General features: G+C 48.1%; 5 protein-coding genes across 5 annotated transcripts; 3 read left to right on the forward strand and 2 right to left on the reverse strand.

The window, feature by feature from the left end:
* Nucleotides 1-52: 52 nt before the first annotated feature.
* On the reverse strand, nucleotides 53-3747 carry F5891DRAFT_1212118 (JmjC-domain-containing protein). Its single transcript, XM_041369212.1, has 7 exons — nucleotides 3316-3747; nucleotides 2528-3261; nucleotides 2215-2475; nucleotides 1909-2170; nucleotides 1383-1860; nucleotides 966-1325; nucleotides 53-908 (listed from the first exon to the last, which is right to left on the reverse strand). The coding sequence occupies exons 1-7, from the start codon at nucleotides 3603-3605 to the stop codon at nucleotides 483-485; spliced, it is 2811 nt and encodes a 936-aa protein (XP_041229019.1). The 5' UTR covers nucleotides 3606-3747; the 3' UTR covers nucleotides 53-482.
* A 207-nt stretch (nucleotides 3748-3954) lies between these two features.
* F5891DRAFT_1127271 (Aspartate/ornithine carbamoyltransferase) lies at nucleotides 3955-5236 on the forward strand (the record flags this gene model as incomplete). The annotated part of the gene is made up of 6 exons (XM_041364168.1): nucleotides 3955-4222; nucleotides 4278-4336; nucleotides 4387-4781; nucleotides 4839-4992; nucleotides 5052-5125; nucleotides 5179-5236. The coding sequence occupies 6 exons, from the start codon at nucleotides 3955-3957 to the stop codon at nucleotides 5234-5236; spliced, it is 1008 nt and encodes a 335-aa protein (XP_041229020.1).
* A 337-nt stretch (nucleotides 5237-5573) lies between these two features.
* On the forward strand, nucleotides 5574-7850 carry F5891DRAFT_1142273 (ABC1 family-domain-containing protein; the record flags this gene model as incomplete). Its single annotated transcript, XM_041364923.1, has 6 exons — nucleotides 5574-5708; nucleotides 5759-5894; nucleotides 5948-6298; nucleotides 6348-6694; nucleotides 6753-7243; nucleotides 7296-7850. The coding sequence occupies 6 exons, from the start codon at nucleotides 5574-5576 to the stop codon at nucleotides 7630-7632; spliced, it is 1797 nt and encodes a 598-aa protein (XP_041229021.1). The 3' UTR covers nucleotides 7633-7850.
* Nucleotides 7851-8009: 159 nt separating this feature from the next.
* F5891DRAFT_947309 (uncharacterized protein) lies at nucleotides 8010-10941 on the reverse strand (the record flags this gene model as incomplete). Its single annotated transcript, XM_041374731.1, has 4 exons — nucleotides 8010-8426; nucleotides 8470-10200; nucleotides 10318-10539; nucleotides 10588-10941. Coding segments are annotated over 4 exons (2724 nt in total), but the record flags the coding sequence as incomplete, so codon positions are not given.
* Nucleotides 10942-11502: 561 nt separating this feature from the next.
* On the forward strand, nucleotides 11503-14539 carry F5891DRAFT_978009 (uncharacterized protein; the record flags this gene model as incomplete). Its single annotated transcript, XM_041376753.1, has 10 exons — nucleotides 11503-11584; nucleotides 11766-12252; nucleotides 12278-12298; nucleotides 12520-12759; nucleotides 12810-12904; nucleotides 13115-13213; nucleotides 13263-13441; nucleotides 13489-13825; nucleotides 13870-14039; nucleotides 14147-14539. The coding sequence occupies 10 exons, from the start codon at nucleotides 11503-11505 to the stop codon at nucleotides 14537-14539; spliced, it is 2103 nt and encodes a 700-aa protein (XP_041229023.1).
* Between the last annotated feature and the right edge of the window lie 520 nt (nucleotides 14540-15059).

Raw genomic sequence — 15059 nt, forward strand, 5'->3', positions numbered from 1 at the left:
GCTTTGTTTTCCAAACTCACCTCCTCGCTAGTTGGCTTTATCAACGCTTCATGGGAGAGCAAAAAAACTGATGCAGTAAATTGCAAAGAATACACGCAAAATACAAGCAAAACACCATTAATAATGTACCTTAAGCGAATCGTCCCCTCTGAATAGAAAATAAGTATACCTTATCGTTTCTGACAAGTTTTATTGATCTGAAGTGTGCACATTCTCAAGCGGCCCTCCAGGGTGTGGCTGCTGCCATTGTAGTTGAGCGCCATTCCTGACCTTGGTGTGCGGTATTGTTATCGCTGACAGGCTGGCCATACGCAGGTTGCGAATAAAATGCGGCATACCCATGGGGAATCTGCGTCATCGGTTGATGTGTTGGGATTTCGTATCTGGTATGGTATGACGAAACTCCTGAGCCATATGCATTTGTGGAGTAATACTGGTGATGAGACTGCGGAGCATAATATGGGGCATAGTGTGTCGTGGGGCTAGTTGCCTGCGTTGGAATCGGGGACGACAACGACGACGTAGCCGCCGATATCGACGGATGAGCTGTTACCTGCATCGAAGGATGAGGAACTGCACTCGCAACAAAACGGATCACAAGATACAAGTGAACAACAAGAGGGGTGTGGGAAAAAGTTCGACTCACGCTCAGGAGCTGGTTCCGAGGGCTTTTGCACCACAGTCTGTCCTTCAGTCTGTCCGAAGATGACACTTCCCCACTTGAATTCCCGCTTGATACCGCGGTCCCAGAGAACCTCGACAGACCCGGTCTCCTCGATAATGCGCACCAAAGACACCTCAAAGACACCAGAGCTAACACGAATTTTGATTCGCGACATGGGTGGGAGACCAACGAGCTCGGTTTTAATACGGTCTTGTTTGGTAGCCCTCTTTGCGGCGGCGACGGCCTTCAAACGTGGCTGTCAACTCCTCGTTGCTAAACCTCACGAAAAGAAATTGCTCACTGGATTATGCTGCAGACAGAGAACATGTACGTCGTACTTCTTGATTGACTTCAGCACCTGGGGCTCTACCTCAACGGGAGAAGGCAGTATTGCGCCTGATTGCATCTGAGACTGAGACAAAGCTGGATCCAAAGATGCAGTGGCTCCATCAGGAGCTGAGACAGGATACGCAGGAGGTGGTGGGTTTGGATATACTAGGATCACCTCCTTCTCGACCTCACGCAGTATTGAGAAAACGATGCCGCTGGTCCCTCCATTTCTCGCGCAGCCAACATGGAAAGATTTCGCGCATTTGCCTTTGGTGCACTGGATAGGTGCACCATGGGCTTTCTGTCGCGCTTTTGTACAAGCAGCACATTTCTGTGCACGGCGATCAGCTAAGCGTGTGTGAAGGTGTTTCGCTGTATTGGGACATACCAGATTCCATCGATCTCTCACGATCGCGTCCACGCCAAACACCCTTTTCTCCATGGTCATCTCTGTCTCAACCTCGTCTACCCAAGTCTCAGGTACCACTTTAGCACATTCTTCATGTGCCATCCAAGCCTCAGTTGCGAGACTCGATAAGCTTTCAGGAAGCTCCCGCCGACCGATAGGTGGATCCTGTACGGGTAACAAGCCATCCCTGCTCGTTGAGATACACAAACAGCAGGGGAAGATATCCTCCACGGGCCGAGGGCCAAGCTTGAGGGTAACCCTTGACGCGGATGGCCCTGCAACCGGCATAGAGGTCGATGATTCTTTGGCTTTGGGGCGTTTGCGTTTGGGCTGAGGCTCCGGGCCGTCAAGAGCTTTACGCTTTGATGAAGGTTGTCGTTTTTCGGGCTCAGGTGCTGGAGAGTCCAAGCGCTCGGTTTCTCTATCGTACAGCAGCTGATCTACATCAATCCTTACACTAGAAGGAAGTTAGACCACTGATCAGACAATACGACGAGATATTGACCTATCAGGAATGCACTGGCATGCCTTGGCCTTGCGTCCAAGCTCTACCCAGCTCTCCAGCGCAAAATTGACACTTTCAGCGCAATTGAAACCTAAGTTGAAGCCGGCATGATATCCACGAGGATAGGTAATGACAAACTCTTGTGCACGCTGAACCAAAAAATTGGGACGACATGAAGACTGTGCCAGGAGGGTAGGTGATGCTAGGAAGGACTTGTGCCGCAGGAACTGAGGACATTGCGAGATATCCTTCGGGAAGTAGCCTAGAACAATCAGTGACTCTGAAGAAATGAAATTGATAAATTACCTTTCATGGTTGATTCCAAAGCTGCGGCCCGTCCTTGTGGCATTGCGTACCAGAATTTGGGAGCTCCAAAATGGATGTAATTGATGCTGAAGAGGTCCATGTCTTCAACATGCCATGCAAAGGTAGCACGCCACATCCCGAAGTACAGATAAGGTGTGTTCACGCCTGGCAGGCCTTTGGATGACGAAGGGAGCAACCGAGACAGGAATGACGGGAGATGACCAACGTTCCAAGCTGTAGTCTCGTCCGTAAAAATAGAGCCTAGTTCAATGAAAACCTTAGATATAACTTCTTGAACAGAACGTATACAAACCTTGAGTGTCCGCTCCATACCAAGCTGGTTTCCCAAGGCTACAGTTCCGCCAAAAGTGCCGTTCGAGCTTCTGACAAAACTCCACGGTGTAATCATCAGCAGTAGTGCATGGAGGTAGCCAATCTTTGTGCGGCTCGAAAGTTTTGAGAAACGCTGCGTCCTTGGCTGCACGCTCTGCTTCCCTTACCTCCCGAGTTTGAGCTCCGCGTTTCTTCACGATAGGCTTCTTTTCAGAAACTTCATCATCATCATGGGCAGTCATCTCCACGTCTCCTGGTAGTTGATCGCTGCACGAAGGATCAGGGTGATGAACTGGGTCGTCAGAAGTTGTGGAAACTGGAGTTTGGGGAAGTACAACACTTGTCGGCGGAGACAGGGGGGCAGAAATTCCATCATGTCTTTCATTATTGTCACCTCCATCCTCTTCCTTGACCTGGGCAGGAGAGTCCTCCGGCTCAATAGATTCAACCTTGGTGCTTGCAGCCCTCAGTTTGGTGCGCTTTGACCTCGTCTTTACGGCCGCGTTTCTGCCATGAAGGCCGATGTCTTCGACGCCGGGTGCGCAAAACTCTTCCTTCTCGCAGAGTTCTGCCCACTCTCTGACGCTCATAACTTTGCGTTTCTCGACATTCTCCTGGCGGAACAGACCACCGCGACCAAGCATGTGCTGTTCTATTGGGGTTCTGATCTTGACATCTCCCAATTCCTTTTTAGCTGCAGGAAGTGCGTCGACCCTATGTAGATATGTGGGCTTGTGTCATAGAGTCAAAGGATCTCACGACACTCACCACTCTTTAGGAGGTATTACCTTAACGATACCGCTTCTCAACCCCCAACGTTCTATTTTATTCATGTATTCCTCAAAATCCTGGAATTCTTGCATGGTCGGTTTGAACACTGGTATGCCTCTATGGGCTAGGGGGTCATCGTCGGGCTCGAGCCATGTTCTCCCATCTGAGTTGGGAGATGGTGGGAGGTATGCGCCCTCTGAACCAAAGAAATGGTCGGGTTGAACAGGTGGAGCTGGAGTTGGGGAGCGTGACCTTGAGTTGACATCGGCAGGCATTGTTGCCTCCATCGCGTTTGGTTAATCTCCCACGACGCGTGAAATGGAATCGGATCAACACTGCGGTAAATAAGGACTAAAAGATAGGGCTCGTCGTATACAACAACGAGTATGATGTCGACACCGGTGAGCAGAACGTTGTAACCGTTGAGGACAATGATGAGCCTGTCGTAGTTGTAGAAGTCGTGAAGGGGCGGAACTGCCAAAGGAAGTCGGCTAATACCGAAGATATTATGTAAGATAATTATGCTAAGTCAACTTCATATTTCAATTCAATTTACCTTCAAACGCTCCCCAGGTTAGTTACTTAGCTGGATAGACATGGAGGTTCTAAGCATTATAACAGGATATTAACCAAAGGATGTCTGTCGTTCCGCGTCTTATGACGCTCGCAGACCTCAGTGGTCCTCAAATCAATCGACTTGTTAACCATGCTCATCACTTGAAGCATCTGTCTCTACCTTGGTTGGCCCCACAACAGGCGACCAAGAAAAAGAACAATCTTCGTATGCCCTCTCAGTCCCTGTTCAACAAGTCTATTGCTCTTCTCTTTTCAAAACGCAGCACGCGCACTCGTATGGCGGCAGAGACCGCTGCAGTTCTTTTGGGTGGACGTGCCCTTTTCCTGGGTTCCAGCTGATATCCAATTTGGCGTGAACGAATCTCCCCGTGACTCTGCACGAGTCATCGGTGGTATGTGCGAAGGTATATTCGCACGCGTCGGTGCTCACGAAGAGATCGAGGTGCGAAAATCCCCCGCCTATTGTTCCTATATTTAACCTAGCTATTTCAGGAACTTGCGAGGTATTCACCAGTACCTGTGCTCAATGCTTTATCGTCCTTTTGGCATCCAACGCAAGTTCTTGCAGATCTCTTGACACTCCATGAGCATGCTCACCTCTTCTCGCCCGATACACCAGCCCCCTCTCCTACAAAGCCTCTTCCTCCCTTGCGACCACTCACGATTGCATATGTCGGTGACTCTGCAAACGTCCTCCACGACATGCTCGTGACCTACCCCCGTCTGGGTCACAAGGTTCGCGTCGCAACCCCTCCACAACCTCAATACAACCCTCCCGAGCCTGTCTGGGACCGTGTCGTAGAGCTTGGGTGTGACAAGCACATTGTCTGGAGTAACGACCCCCGGGAAGCTGTAAAAGGTGCCGATGTCGTAGTCACCGATACTTGGTACGTCGCGCCGTCCCCACCTGGGCATGTGATTATCTCATACATCTTATGTCATAGGATTTCAATGGGCCAGGAAGCTGAGAAGGCTCAGCGTTTAACGGACTTTGCTGGCTATCAGATTACAGAAAGTCTCTGTCGCGAAGGTGGTGCAAATCCAGACTGGAAGTTCCTCCACTGCCTCCCACGAAAGCAGGATGAAGTAGACGATGAGGTTGGTTCCCGATTGAATTTTCATTTCGAGATTGGTTCGATATATGACTCGTGCTTTAGGTGTTTTATAGCTCTCGATCTCTTGTTTTCCCAGAAGCGGACAACCGGAAGTGGACCATCATGGCCGCGTTTGAGTAAGTTTATTGGGGGTATTTGTGGATGCAGTTATTAATTCAAATACGCACAGTCTTCTGTTCGGCAAGTGGGATATTACGGGGGAGAAGACCTTGAAAGGTGGTGAGTAGAACGGGAGTGGCGAAAACACTGCAATTGCGCATATGTATCATATGCTATGTGCCTCCTTCAAGGAGTACTTACAAGATGTCTTCAATGATATAAGTCATTTCCAAACTAACCTCAATGAATCGCCCTGACGGTAATAAGCGTGCCATGAAGTGGAATGATTGTCAAAACAGAATACTTAAGTAAAATAGCGAGAGATCGTACGTATTGTAGTACAATTAACTAGATGGTAATACTACCGGTTACCTAGTGGGCCACGTCACGGGATCAACTCGGCATAGCTTGGTGAAAAGTCTTGGATACCGTGTAAGTGATGATGCACCCGCTCTTCAAGTTTCAATGCTTCCCCCCTTTTCTCGCTCCCGGCTGGTCAAACGAACAGTATACACTACCTTCGGTCTCGGTGCAGCTTACCTTGCAGATACTGAACTCAATGCGTCCGCCGTAACCCGTAATCTTCGCACACTATGGACTGTAAGCCTGATCATCATTAGCGCTTTCAAATTATGACTGACGACAAATAGTGTGCACTCATATCAGCAGACTACAAGCTTAACTTCACGCCAGAGCATGCAGACCGTATACCCGCCATCCACCAGCGCGTCGCAGATCGAATGTATAACCTTTTCACTAGCAATGGCGGACTATACATAAAAATTGGTACGTCATTCTGTTCACTCTTTCCACCTTTCATTATATTTCATTCGATCCAGGTCAAGCAATAGGCGCGAATGCTGCGCTCATGCCCGCACCATTTCAGCAAAAATTCGCCCGCCTCTTCGATGATGCTCCACAAATACCTTATCCTACCATTGCTCGCGTATTCCAACGCGAATTTAATAAGTCCCCTCAAGAGCTGTTTGCTTACTTTGACGAACAAGCCGTTGCCAGTGCCTCCGTAGCACAGGTCCACAAAGCACGCACATGGGATGGCGACTGGGTCGCGGTGAAAGTACAGAAGCCAGATGTAGGGCGCCAGACCAGTTACGATCTCATGGCATTTAGAGCTGTGATGTGGGCATTCGAGAAGTGGGTGTTTGACCTACCTGTTTATTTTGCTGTCGGTGCGTCTGCCTTCTACAACACTTAAATACAGAACTGACGCGTCAGTAGACTTCATTTCCTCTCACCTTCGTGCTGAACTCGATTTCATTTCCGAGGCCTCTAACGCACAACGGACTGCAACTCTCGTCGCATCCGAACCTCGACTAGCTGGCAAAGTTCACATTCCAAAGGTTTACCCCGAGTACTCAACCAAGCGTGTGCTAACAGCGGAGTGGATCGATGGTGTGCGACTAAGCGATCGGGAGGCACTGGGTCGAGTTGTCGGTGAGAAACTACCTGAAACAGGCGGGGGAATGTTTGCGGATATAGTACATGATGAGAAGAAAAATGGCATTCCTGAGAGCATGCATCATGTTAAATTACGGGGCGGGATGCACGCAATAATGCATACAATGGTTCGTATTTTCTCGCCTTTCTGTAGACTTATGACTGATATACCTCCTATTCGTGCAGGTTGAACTTTTCAGTGCACAGATGTTCGACTGGGGCTTTGTCCATTGCGACCCGCATCCAGGGAACATCATTATTCGTACCCGCCCAGGCTCTTCGTCATCATCTAAATTGTCATCGAAACCTGTGCTTCGCGATCCTCAGCTAGTACTACTAGACCATGGCTTGTATGTCACTATACGCCCCACCGTCAAGCGCCAGTACGCCTCTCTCTGGCGTGCACTGCTCACTTCGAATTGGGACACAATAAGAAACGTCACCGAAAGCTGGGGTGTCGGCGAAGCGGGGCTGTTTGCGAGTGCTGTCCTGATGCGGCCTGTGAAAATTGATCGGGCTAACGGGTCGAGTTCGCCTGCAGACAGTGCTAATGGGGATCCCGGCAAGGAGCTTAATGCGTATGAGCAGAGTGTACGGATGAAAGAACGACTGAAACGATTCCTTGTGGATACCGATAAGATGCCCAAGGAGCTGATTTTCTTAGGACGAAATATGCGGTACAGAGATTCCATATTCATACATTTACATTCGCTAACTTTCATCTCAAAGAATCGTACAAGGTAACAATCAGTCGCTCGGTTCTCCAGTCAACCGCATCAAAATCACCGCGTATTGGGCTTCCCGCTCGCTAGTCACGACGCATGAACGATCTACTCGCGCATGGTGGGCTCACCTCGATGCGCGCGAGCTCTGGCGCGACATACTCTTCCGCACTGCCATGTTCAGCCTCGACATCGTATTCTGGGTGTCGAAGATCCGGCAGCGTGTGCGTGCGTTGTTGGGCCTCGCGAATGGCGGATTTGAAGACGAACTGGAGAGGAGCGTGAGGGGGTTTGCGAAGAGCACATTTGGTGTTGAGGTGGGACCTGGGGCATTTGAGGGCTAGTAGATTTGAATGTGTGGGTCCCAGGGTGTCACGGTGATAGAATTTCAGCTACATCAGCAAAAGACCTTGAAATTTCGCTTGTCAGAAAGAAGTTTGATGCTTACGGTGAGCTTACGGCGCTGGTGATGGAGCAACGCGATTGGTGGAACAAACTTATCCGTAGTAAAATGTAAATCGAATATTGCGGTAGCGTTAAGTGGGTAAAATGGGTTGGAAATAACGATATTATATTGAGATTACTATTTGGAACCCTAGACTAGGGCCATTTATAGGCAGCAGTGATGGCCGTTGTAAAACTTTGTAACAATTGTGCATGTATTTGAGATCATTGTCTGTGTTGTGACTACTACTACTAGTATGAGGTACTGATACTGCGTCTATGCGAACTCCGTGCTGAATGTATGATAGCTCTCCTTATCTGCGAAACTGTTAAGAAAAAACCGGTCATAGCTCTCCAAACAAGTGGCCGAAGAAATCTTTGCGTCTACCTTGTTACCATATTCTGGTATCAATTCGACAGCATGTGTTACATCCGTCAATGATATCACGCCACCACACCTACAACGTCTGCCATGTTGGTCCATCGTGTATGTGCGCTCTACTGTCCACATTGCAAGTTCAGGACGGTCACTGGGATTAGCGACGAAGTGAAAGAATTGGACGTAGAGGAGTGGACCGGAGAGGAACGTTGGCAACACCAAGTCAGAAGTCCCTGGAATCTTCGGCTGAAAAATAAGTCGGACTTGTGCAACACGACTGGCTGAAAAACATCTTGAATTAGATCTGAAACACGACTGCAAGAATAAACTTACTACTTTGGCCATCATCATCCATGACATTGATTAGGACAGCGTCACAGTTTCCAAGGGGGAATGCATCACTCGGTGGGTACGCTTGTATCACTCTGCTTGGCATGATGACTCGTGGCTGGAAAGCAGAGTGAAGCTGTAGTCGAAATTTGTTCCACGCGCAAAAGCGTCCGTATTTGTGGTCCCAGCGGGTATGCTCGCCAGTGAGGAGGGATAGCTGATTGATAAACTGAGAGAGCGCACGATTGAAATTAACAAGTGAATATTTGGTTTCAATAGCAATGGGTGTCAGAGCCTTGAAATCTGGTGTCAAAGTCAGATGGAAGGCAGTGTGAGCATCTCCAGAAAGAATGCCCTTAAGAAAATGATTCCGAACTGGCCGAGGTCCATGAATGGAATGTGCTTCATCAGGGAGAACACGAGAAACCCAGGAAAGTGCTGGATTAACGGTTGTCACTTCCTCATCTTCCATACATATGGCATTGACGAGTGACGCGCCACGAGAATAGAATAACGCATACAAGTTGAATAATTCCATTGACTCTTGGCGGTTGAGGATCCGTACGCACTGCTCTGTAAAATCAGTGGATCGCCGGTTTGTGCGCCCAAAGAGATGCTTGCAGTGTGTAATGAGTAAGCGCTCTGTCATATCAGCCGAAAACTGCATCAAAGTGCCCAGTCTCTCGACTGTGCCTCCAAAGCTTTGCAATAGCTCGAGTTTCGGGATAAAGAAATCTTCTTTAACACCTTTCTTTCCCCTCCTTGCCTCAGCATCGACAATAGCATCCTTGAACACGTGAAAATCTGAAAGTGCTTGCGCCATCGACTGTAGGGAATCAGGAGAATGAACTGGATTCTGCGAAAGATAGATGAACTCCACAAGGGCGCGAATGGCACGAATGAATCTGGGTGGAGCAACACCTGCAATTGAAGCGACAATGGTGCGTTGGATATCTCGGTGCTCCCGTCCTGTCATTTGGTTGACATGGGTGACACCTTTGGTGAAGTGACGTGTTCCCACCCGCTTATGCTGAACCATGAAGCGAGCATCGAGCTCAGGTTTCCCTACTGTCTCCTTGATCCAATTGAGCGGATGATCTGCAAAAAACTTGATGCAGGTATGTAAAACTTCACCAGTGAGAAAGACAGACGGGCATGCGAACATCCAATCGCGCCAATACGGCATGTGAACTCCTGACAGATGGACTGCTTTTGCTGCCTTCTGGAATTTATCGAGATCCCAAGGATCAGCCTCCTGGGAGATCTCATAGATGAGTCGCAGCGTGTGTTGCCCAGTACGAGGAGGGTAGAGGACTCCATCACCAAAATTTGCCTGTGTCGCCATAGTTATGGGAGATGCGTTTTTACTGACAGTAGCGATCATGGTAGCCTCTGGGAGGTCACATACGTGAGCGATGAGAGGTGTAAAGACGTAACGAATGTATCGGGAAGGATCGGGCATAAAACAACCATTTTTTGCTGCAATCTTGAGATTGGCGCAGACAAGATCGACACATTTATGCCACAGCCGTGCTTGCAGAATGCTCTGATAATCAGGATGCACACGAAACTTGGCGATGGGCATGTAAGCAATACACCGCCAAGCTCGTAGTGTAGCCTTGGAGCGAACTTCTGAATCGAGGTTGCCAATCGTAATGAAGAGTGGGTGCATCTCAAGCCCTCCAGTAGTGCGTGTCACAGGTGTTTTATCTGATCCCAGGATGATCGGTACTTGTGTAGCACCTACTGGGAGATGGTCCTAGGAACATGGCATCAATCTTTGAATAGTAGACTGACGGATAAAACTGACCTGAATTTTCCATGCCATATTGGCGCTCATATAATCCCCATATTCACGCTGACCCCCAATGTCGACAACATGTGGCTGAAAAGTAATGTGATTGGCGAAAACGGGATCGCCAAAGAGCTGTTTGACAACTTCGAGAGCATCACGCCAGATGAGTTGCAAAGGATAGGTTGTCTTGTAGCCTGTAAACTCCATGGTCGAGACTTTCCAAGGCACAAAAGAGGGGAGTGCGTCAATCCAGTCGAGAAGTTGATCTTTTGAGGTGAAAGATGGTCTTGGGCGGGTGTGAAACTGTAAACATAGAGTTAGACCTGTCAAATAGGGCTCCAAGTCTCCTACCCATTTCAGCTTCAAAAATTTGTCGATCTGAGTCTGAGTCAGGTTTTCAACTAGAAACCTCGCCAATTCCCACTCCCCTTCATCATGAAAAGGGTAATATGTATTCATTTTCCTCCGATAATCATATTGATCCTCTTGCAACCTGTCGAATAAGTTTTTGCCGACACCAAAGACATACCCAGATCGAGGATGATGATGTCCAGTAGTGGAGGATGTCGATGAATGAGAACCTCGCAATGCAGGTGGAATTGGAAATTGATGTGGATGTGATTCATGTGGCCAACAGGTAGACGGAGAATCAAGATGCAGAATGACTGCCTCGATGGAAAGGAACTCCTCACTGCAGTTGGGACACAGCCTGGTATATGTTAGTCTATGTAATAATAAAGTGATAAAAAGATACTTGCATCAGATAGTTAACCGGACTGCCAAGTCTTGACTAGGCCTTTCCTTGTGAGCTTTGCTGACGCTTGCTGGCAGTAACGTCTTTGAGACTCCGCAGACTGTGCATTCACAGGGTATTGTACTGATAACAGCTTATACTATTAGCAGGTTTCTTCTATATATCAGTAGGTTTCTTCCATTGTCAAGTTCAAAGTGCTTACAGATGTCTTCTCCATCTCGTTCTCAGCCCAGTAGTCCCCCCCGAGTCTCATCTCCTCCTCCCCCTAGCAGTTCGCCTGGCCCACCAAGTCCGTTAAACAGCCCCACATCTTCTCCTCTATCCAGTGGACGCGCCACCACTCCTGAAACATCTCTTTTTTATTCTAGCTCCAAGTCAGGGAGCTCTCCCAACACTATGAATTCTGACTTGTGCACTTCCCCACTAAGCACAAGGCCAGAAAAGACACTTGGGATTTCGGCTAAGGAGACGGATAGCATATTTTTTGATCCGTCTAAATCTCCGAACCCTCGATGTGCTGCACGACGGCAGTTCATACACAACAGAATGATGAGGAAGCAGCATCCATATCCCGTATATCCAGCTCCAATAGAGGTTCGTTATGCAGCTCGTGTCATGGGGCAAGAGCGCAAGCCATATGTATCATTGGAAACATTTCTTCAGGTACAATATATTTTTTCTACTGGATTACAGGGACTGATTTTTATATTGACAAAGCATATCGGATACTTGGAAAATGGCCTTGCACAACTGCGTTCTTCAACCTTGTACAAAGGCTATAAAGCCAAGCTTGCTGCTCGCGAGACGGCACGCCAACGCCTTGTGGTGACTGCGTGGGAAATTGAAGAATCAGAGCGCTTCACTGCATTCCTTGATGCCCTGCATAGCGAGAATGAAGAACGACTTGGATTTGCAGACGAGGAGTTGCAGAACTTTAGGAGGATTTTTTCTGAGCGTGACCGCACAGAAGTTGACGATGATAGAGATTACCTTCAAGCCATCTATGAAGATGAATGCGAAATCCTTCGTGTTACCTCAGCCCAAGCTGAACAGATCTCAAAGATCTTAGGTTCACGAACCAAAGACGCATTCTTACAATCCGGACCTGCGGACTCGCAATCCCGGTTCCCCAGTCTTGAGATTCATGACGATGATGATATTGTTCTAGACGATTCTTCGGACCTGGATTCCGAAGAAGAGTGTCTTGGGGCACCGGTGGGGGCTGGTGAAGCGCCTGATGATGTGACTAGTAGTACCACCATGTGAACTTGATCGGTGGCTATTCAGCTGCATGCCCTTCCAATCGCGGTATGTGAAACAGATTATTGTATTTCAATGTACGACACTGATCAATCGATAAGAGAACATGTAATATTACACGCTGCTCGTGTTACTGTTTAATTATGATGGCGACCCCCCAGATTGTATTGGTTTGTCACTTGCATGCTTTACTTTTACATCGTACCCCTTCATCTTACCCTTCTTCAGCGTCTTCTGATTGACACATCTTGTTTAAGTATGGTTTGTAGTAGAATGCTATGCGGATATTTACCTGTACCCTGCGCCCTTATTGCGCCCTTACTACTGGAGTCCTCCCTGCGTATGCCTGTAAAACGTGCTAAAGGTAAAACAACGATACCAAAACCCACTCGCGGGTCTGGTCTGAATCCCTCACACGTCCCAGCGGACACTCAGATGTGTCTCAGCGACGAACAACCCCATGAACCAATGGCAAACGTTTTCAATCCACACGACGGGTTCAGCTCAAGGTGCGTACTTTTCTGTCTTGACAGCTACTACTGATTTATGCACCTACTAGCACTCGTTACGACAACTACAATTCCTTCAGTGCACATGCTCCCAGTGGTTATGTGCCGTCGTTCCACCCTGCTCACACCTACGACACTCACACGGGTCCGTCAGGCGCTCACGTTGCATCATCAAGTACTCGCCCTCAGGCTGATGCATCTTTAAGCGCTCCCGCTGAGTCATCGAGCGCTCATACTAATCCGTTATCAAGCGCTCACACTCATCCATCATCAAGCGCTCACACTCATCCATCATCGGGCACTGACATGGATTACACATTCCCTAACCCCGATTATAACATGTACAACGATTCAGTACCTAGAACTGACCCTGCCTATCAATCAAACCCCAATAACGACATTCCACCGTATGAGCCGCCGGTGTTCGATTATGAGAGTTATAGATCGTTTGATGGTAAGTCATTTGATCATCGATGAGACATCGTCACTGATCGTTTTCACAGGCTCATACAGTCCCAGGCGTCTCGAGCATCTTTCCGATTTCGACAACATGCAAGCACCTAACCCACACCACATACAAATTCCTCAACTATTCGACCACAATGAAGAGGAACCATTGGAGCCTCGAGATGCTCTTGTCCCCATCGCAACGGGTGAGATACCGCGCTCACAAGTTATACACGTAAGTTTCAAGTATATTTTGTTTATTTCTCTCAAACTCTATTATAGACAACGGGACCCGCGCGATCGTCCAACAGACGACGACGTACTCGACAATTACCTGGAACACCACAATTTACTCACGAGAGCCCTGTTGTTCCTGCAACAACACAGGCTGATGTCACTGCAACAATGCACGCAACTCCGAGCCATGCAGGAGCCTCGGGCGACAACCATTATTTCCAGGTTACAGGACCCATCCGTGATCAAATCTTCAAACGCTCCAAAGAACTTGTCGTGGGCATCGCCCTCACAAAGGACGCGATGGCCTCGTCTACGGCCGACAAGAAACGTATTATCAAGTCTATCATTCGAAAGGCGACACCCAAGATTCCAGGGCTTAATGGTATGTTAATTTTTTCAATACTTTTCTAACTAACAGACCAACAGGAATACCGCGCTGGGAGAATCAAACCAAGGACCTTGCAACAATCTGGCGAGCGGTAATTGTCATGCGCACGGCGGTTACGACCCTCACTCGAGAAGGCGTCGTAATGGCCTATGGACTTTTCCCTCCGCAGGGCAGTCCAATCTCCCCCGAGACCTTCCGCATGGATCGTGTGAGACACCTCATTCGAAACAACGTGTTCATGCACGATTACTCATTTAATGTGGTATGGTCTTCATTGCACTTTCAATCACCAATCACATGTTGAGTTGTCAACAGGACGGGACGCTGACAATTCACTCGAAGTTCAAAAATCACTTCATTCTTCACCTTGTCACGCGAATGGTATGGAATATGCGCTTTCAACTCGACGTTTTGCTCGTCTCGCCACGCAGACAGCTGCACTTCGCAATGGGACTGGCCGGCGCAATAACAAAACGTGTGCTGGCGGAACAAGCACACCTGATACTCACTGCACCTAAGTCGTCCCCAGACGCAGATGCTTTTACCTTCGAAATGATCTGTTCGGGCATGGATGATCTCACTGATGAGGAGAAAGCTGACTTGGACGGGTGGAAAGACCATATGGTCATTTGTGGGACGTCTCAACAGCGCAGGAATGAGCTCTCCGATTTCGACTTGGACTCAAACTCAGACTCGGATATCGCGTGACATGTATTATTAATCACGATACTCATATTATTAATCACGATACTTGTATTATTAGTAGATCTATTGTATATACATTGAAAATACGGCTCTTTTACCTCGCGAAATGCATTATATCTATTACTTAAGCACATCGGGCTCGAGGCAAATGTTCAATTAAACCAAGACGAGTGTTTACGAACACCACCCTGAGCTACACCAAATAGGCTTGTTCAGAACAAGTTCAGAACTTGTGTCGACCAACTTGAGTTTTTTTAGATGTACTTACTTTCATATTGATAGACCAGAATTCATTGCTTTCCTTTTACAGCTTATATTTACTTGGGGAGCTGGACACACAACGGGGTTTCATCTTTTACGATACTATTTAACCCTGAATGGCATGGGACTCGGGAGTTCGCTACGTGCGAGACCTCTGTCACTCATTTTTTGATACATTGTACAGTTTTGTAGTTATACAGGAACATATAGTCACTGTGTACAATCCAGCCGGGCAGGCTACTGTTTGTCCAGCTCCTCCACG

The sequence above is a fragment of the Suillus fuscotomentosus genome (assembly GCF_016647785.1).
Source record: "Suillus fuscotomentosus strain FC203 chromosome Unknown F5891scaffold_13, whole genome shotgun sequence".
In the NCBI taxonomy this organism is placed as follows: Eukaryota; Fungi; Basidiomycota; class Agaricomycetes; order Boletales; family Suillaceae; genus Suillus; species Suillus fuscotomentosus.

What these genes read in the sequence shown, in the direction of transcription:
- F5891DRAFT_1212118 (XM_041369212.1), bottom strand. Translation starts at nt 3,605, where the DNA reads ATGGAGGCAACAATGCCTGCCGATGTCAACTCAAGGTCACGCTCCCCA. An exon ending in GTAATACCTCCTAAAGAGTG is followed by an intron (nt 3,262 to 3,315) that starts GTGAGTGTCGTG and finishes ATATCTACATAG; the next exon opens with GGTCGACGCACTTCCTGCAG. An exon ending in TGCCAGTGCATTCCTGATAG is followed by an intron (nt 1,861 to 1,908) that starts GTCAATATCTCG and finishes ACTTCCTTCTAG; the next exon opens with TGTAAGGATTGATGTAGATC.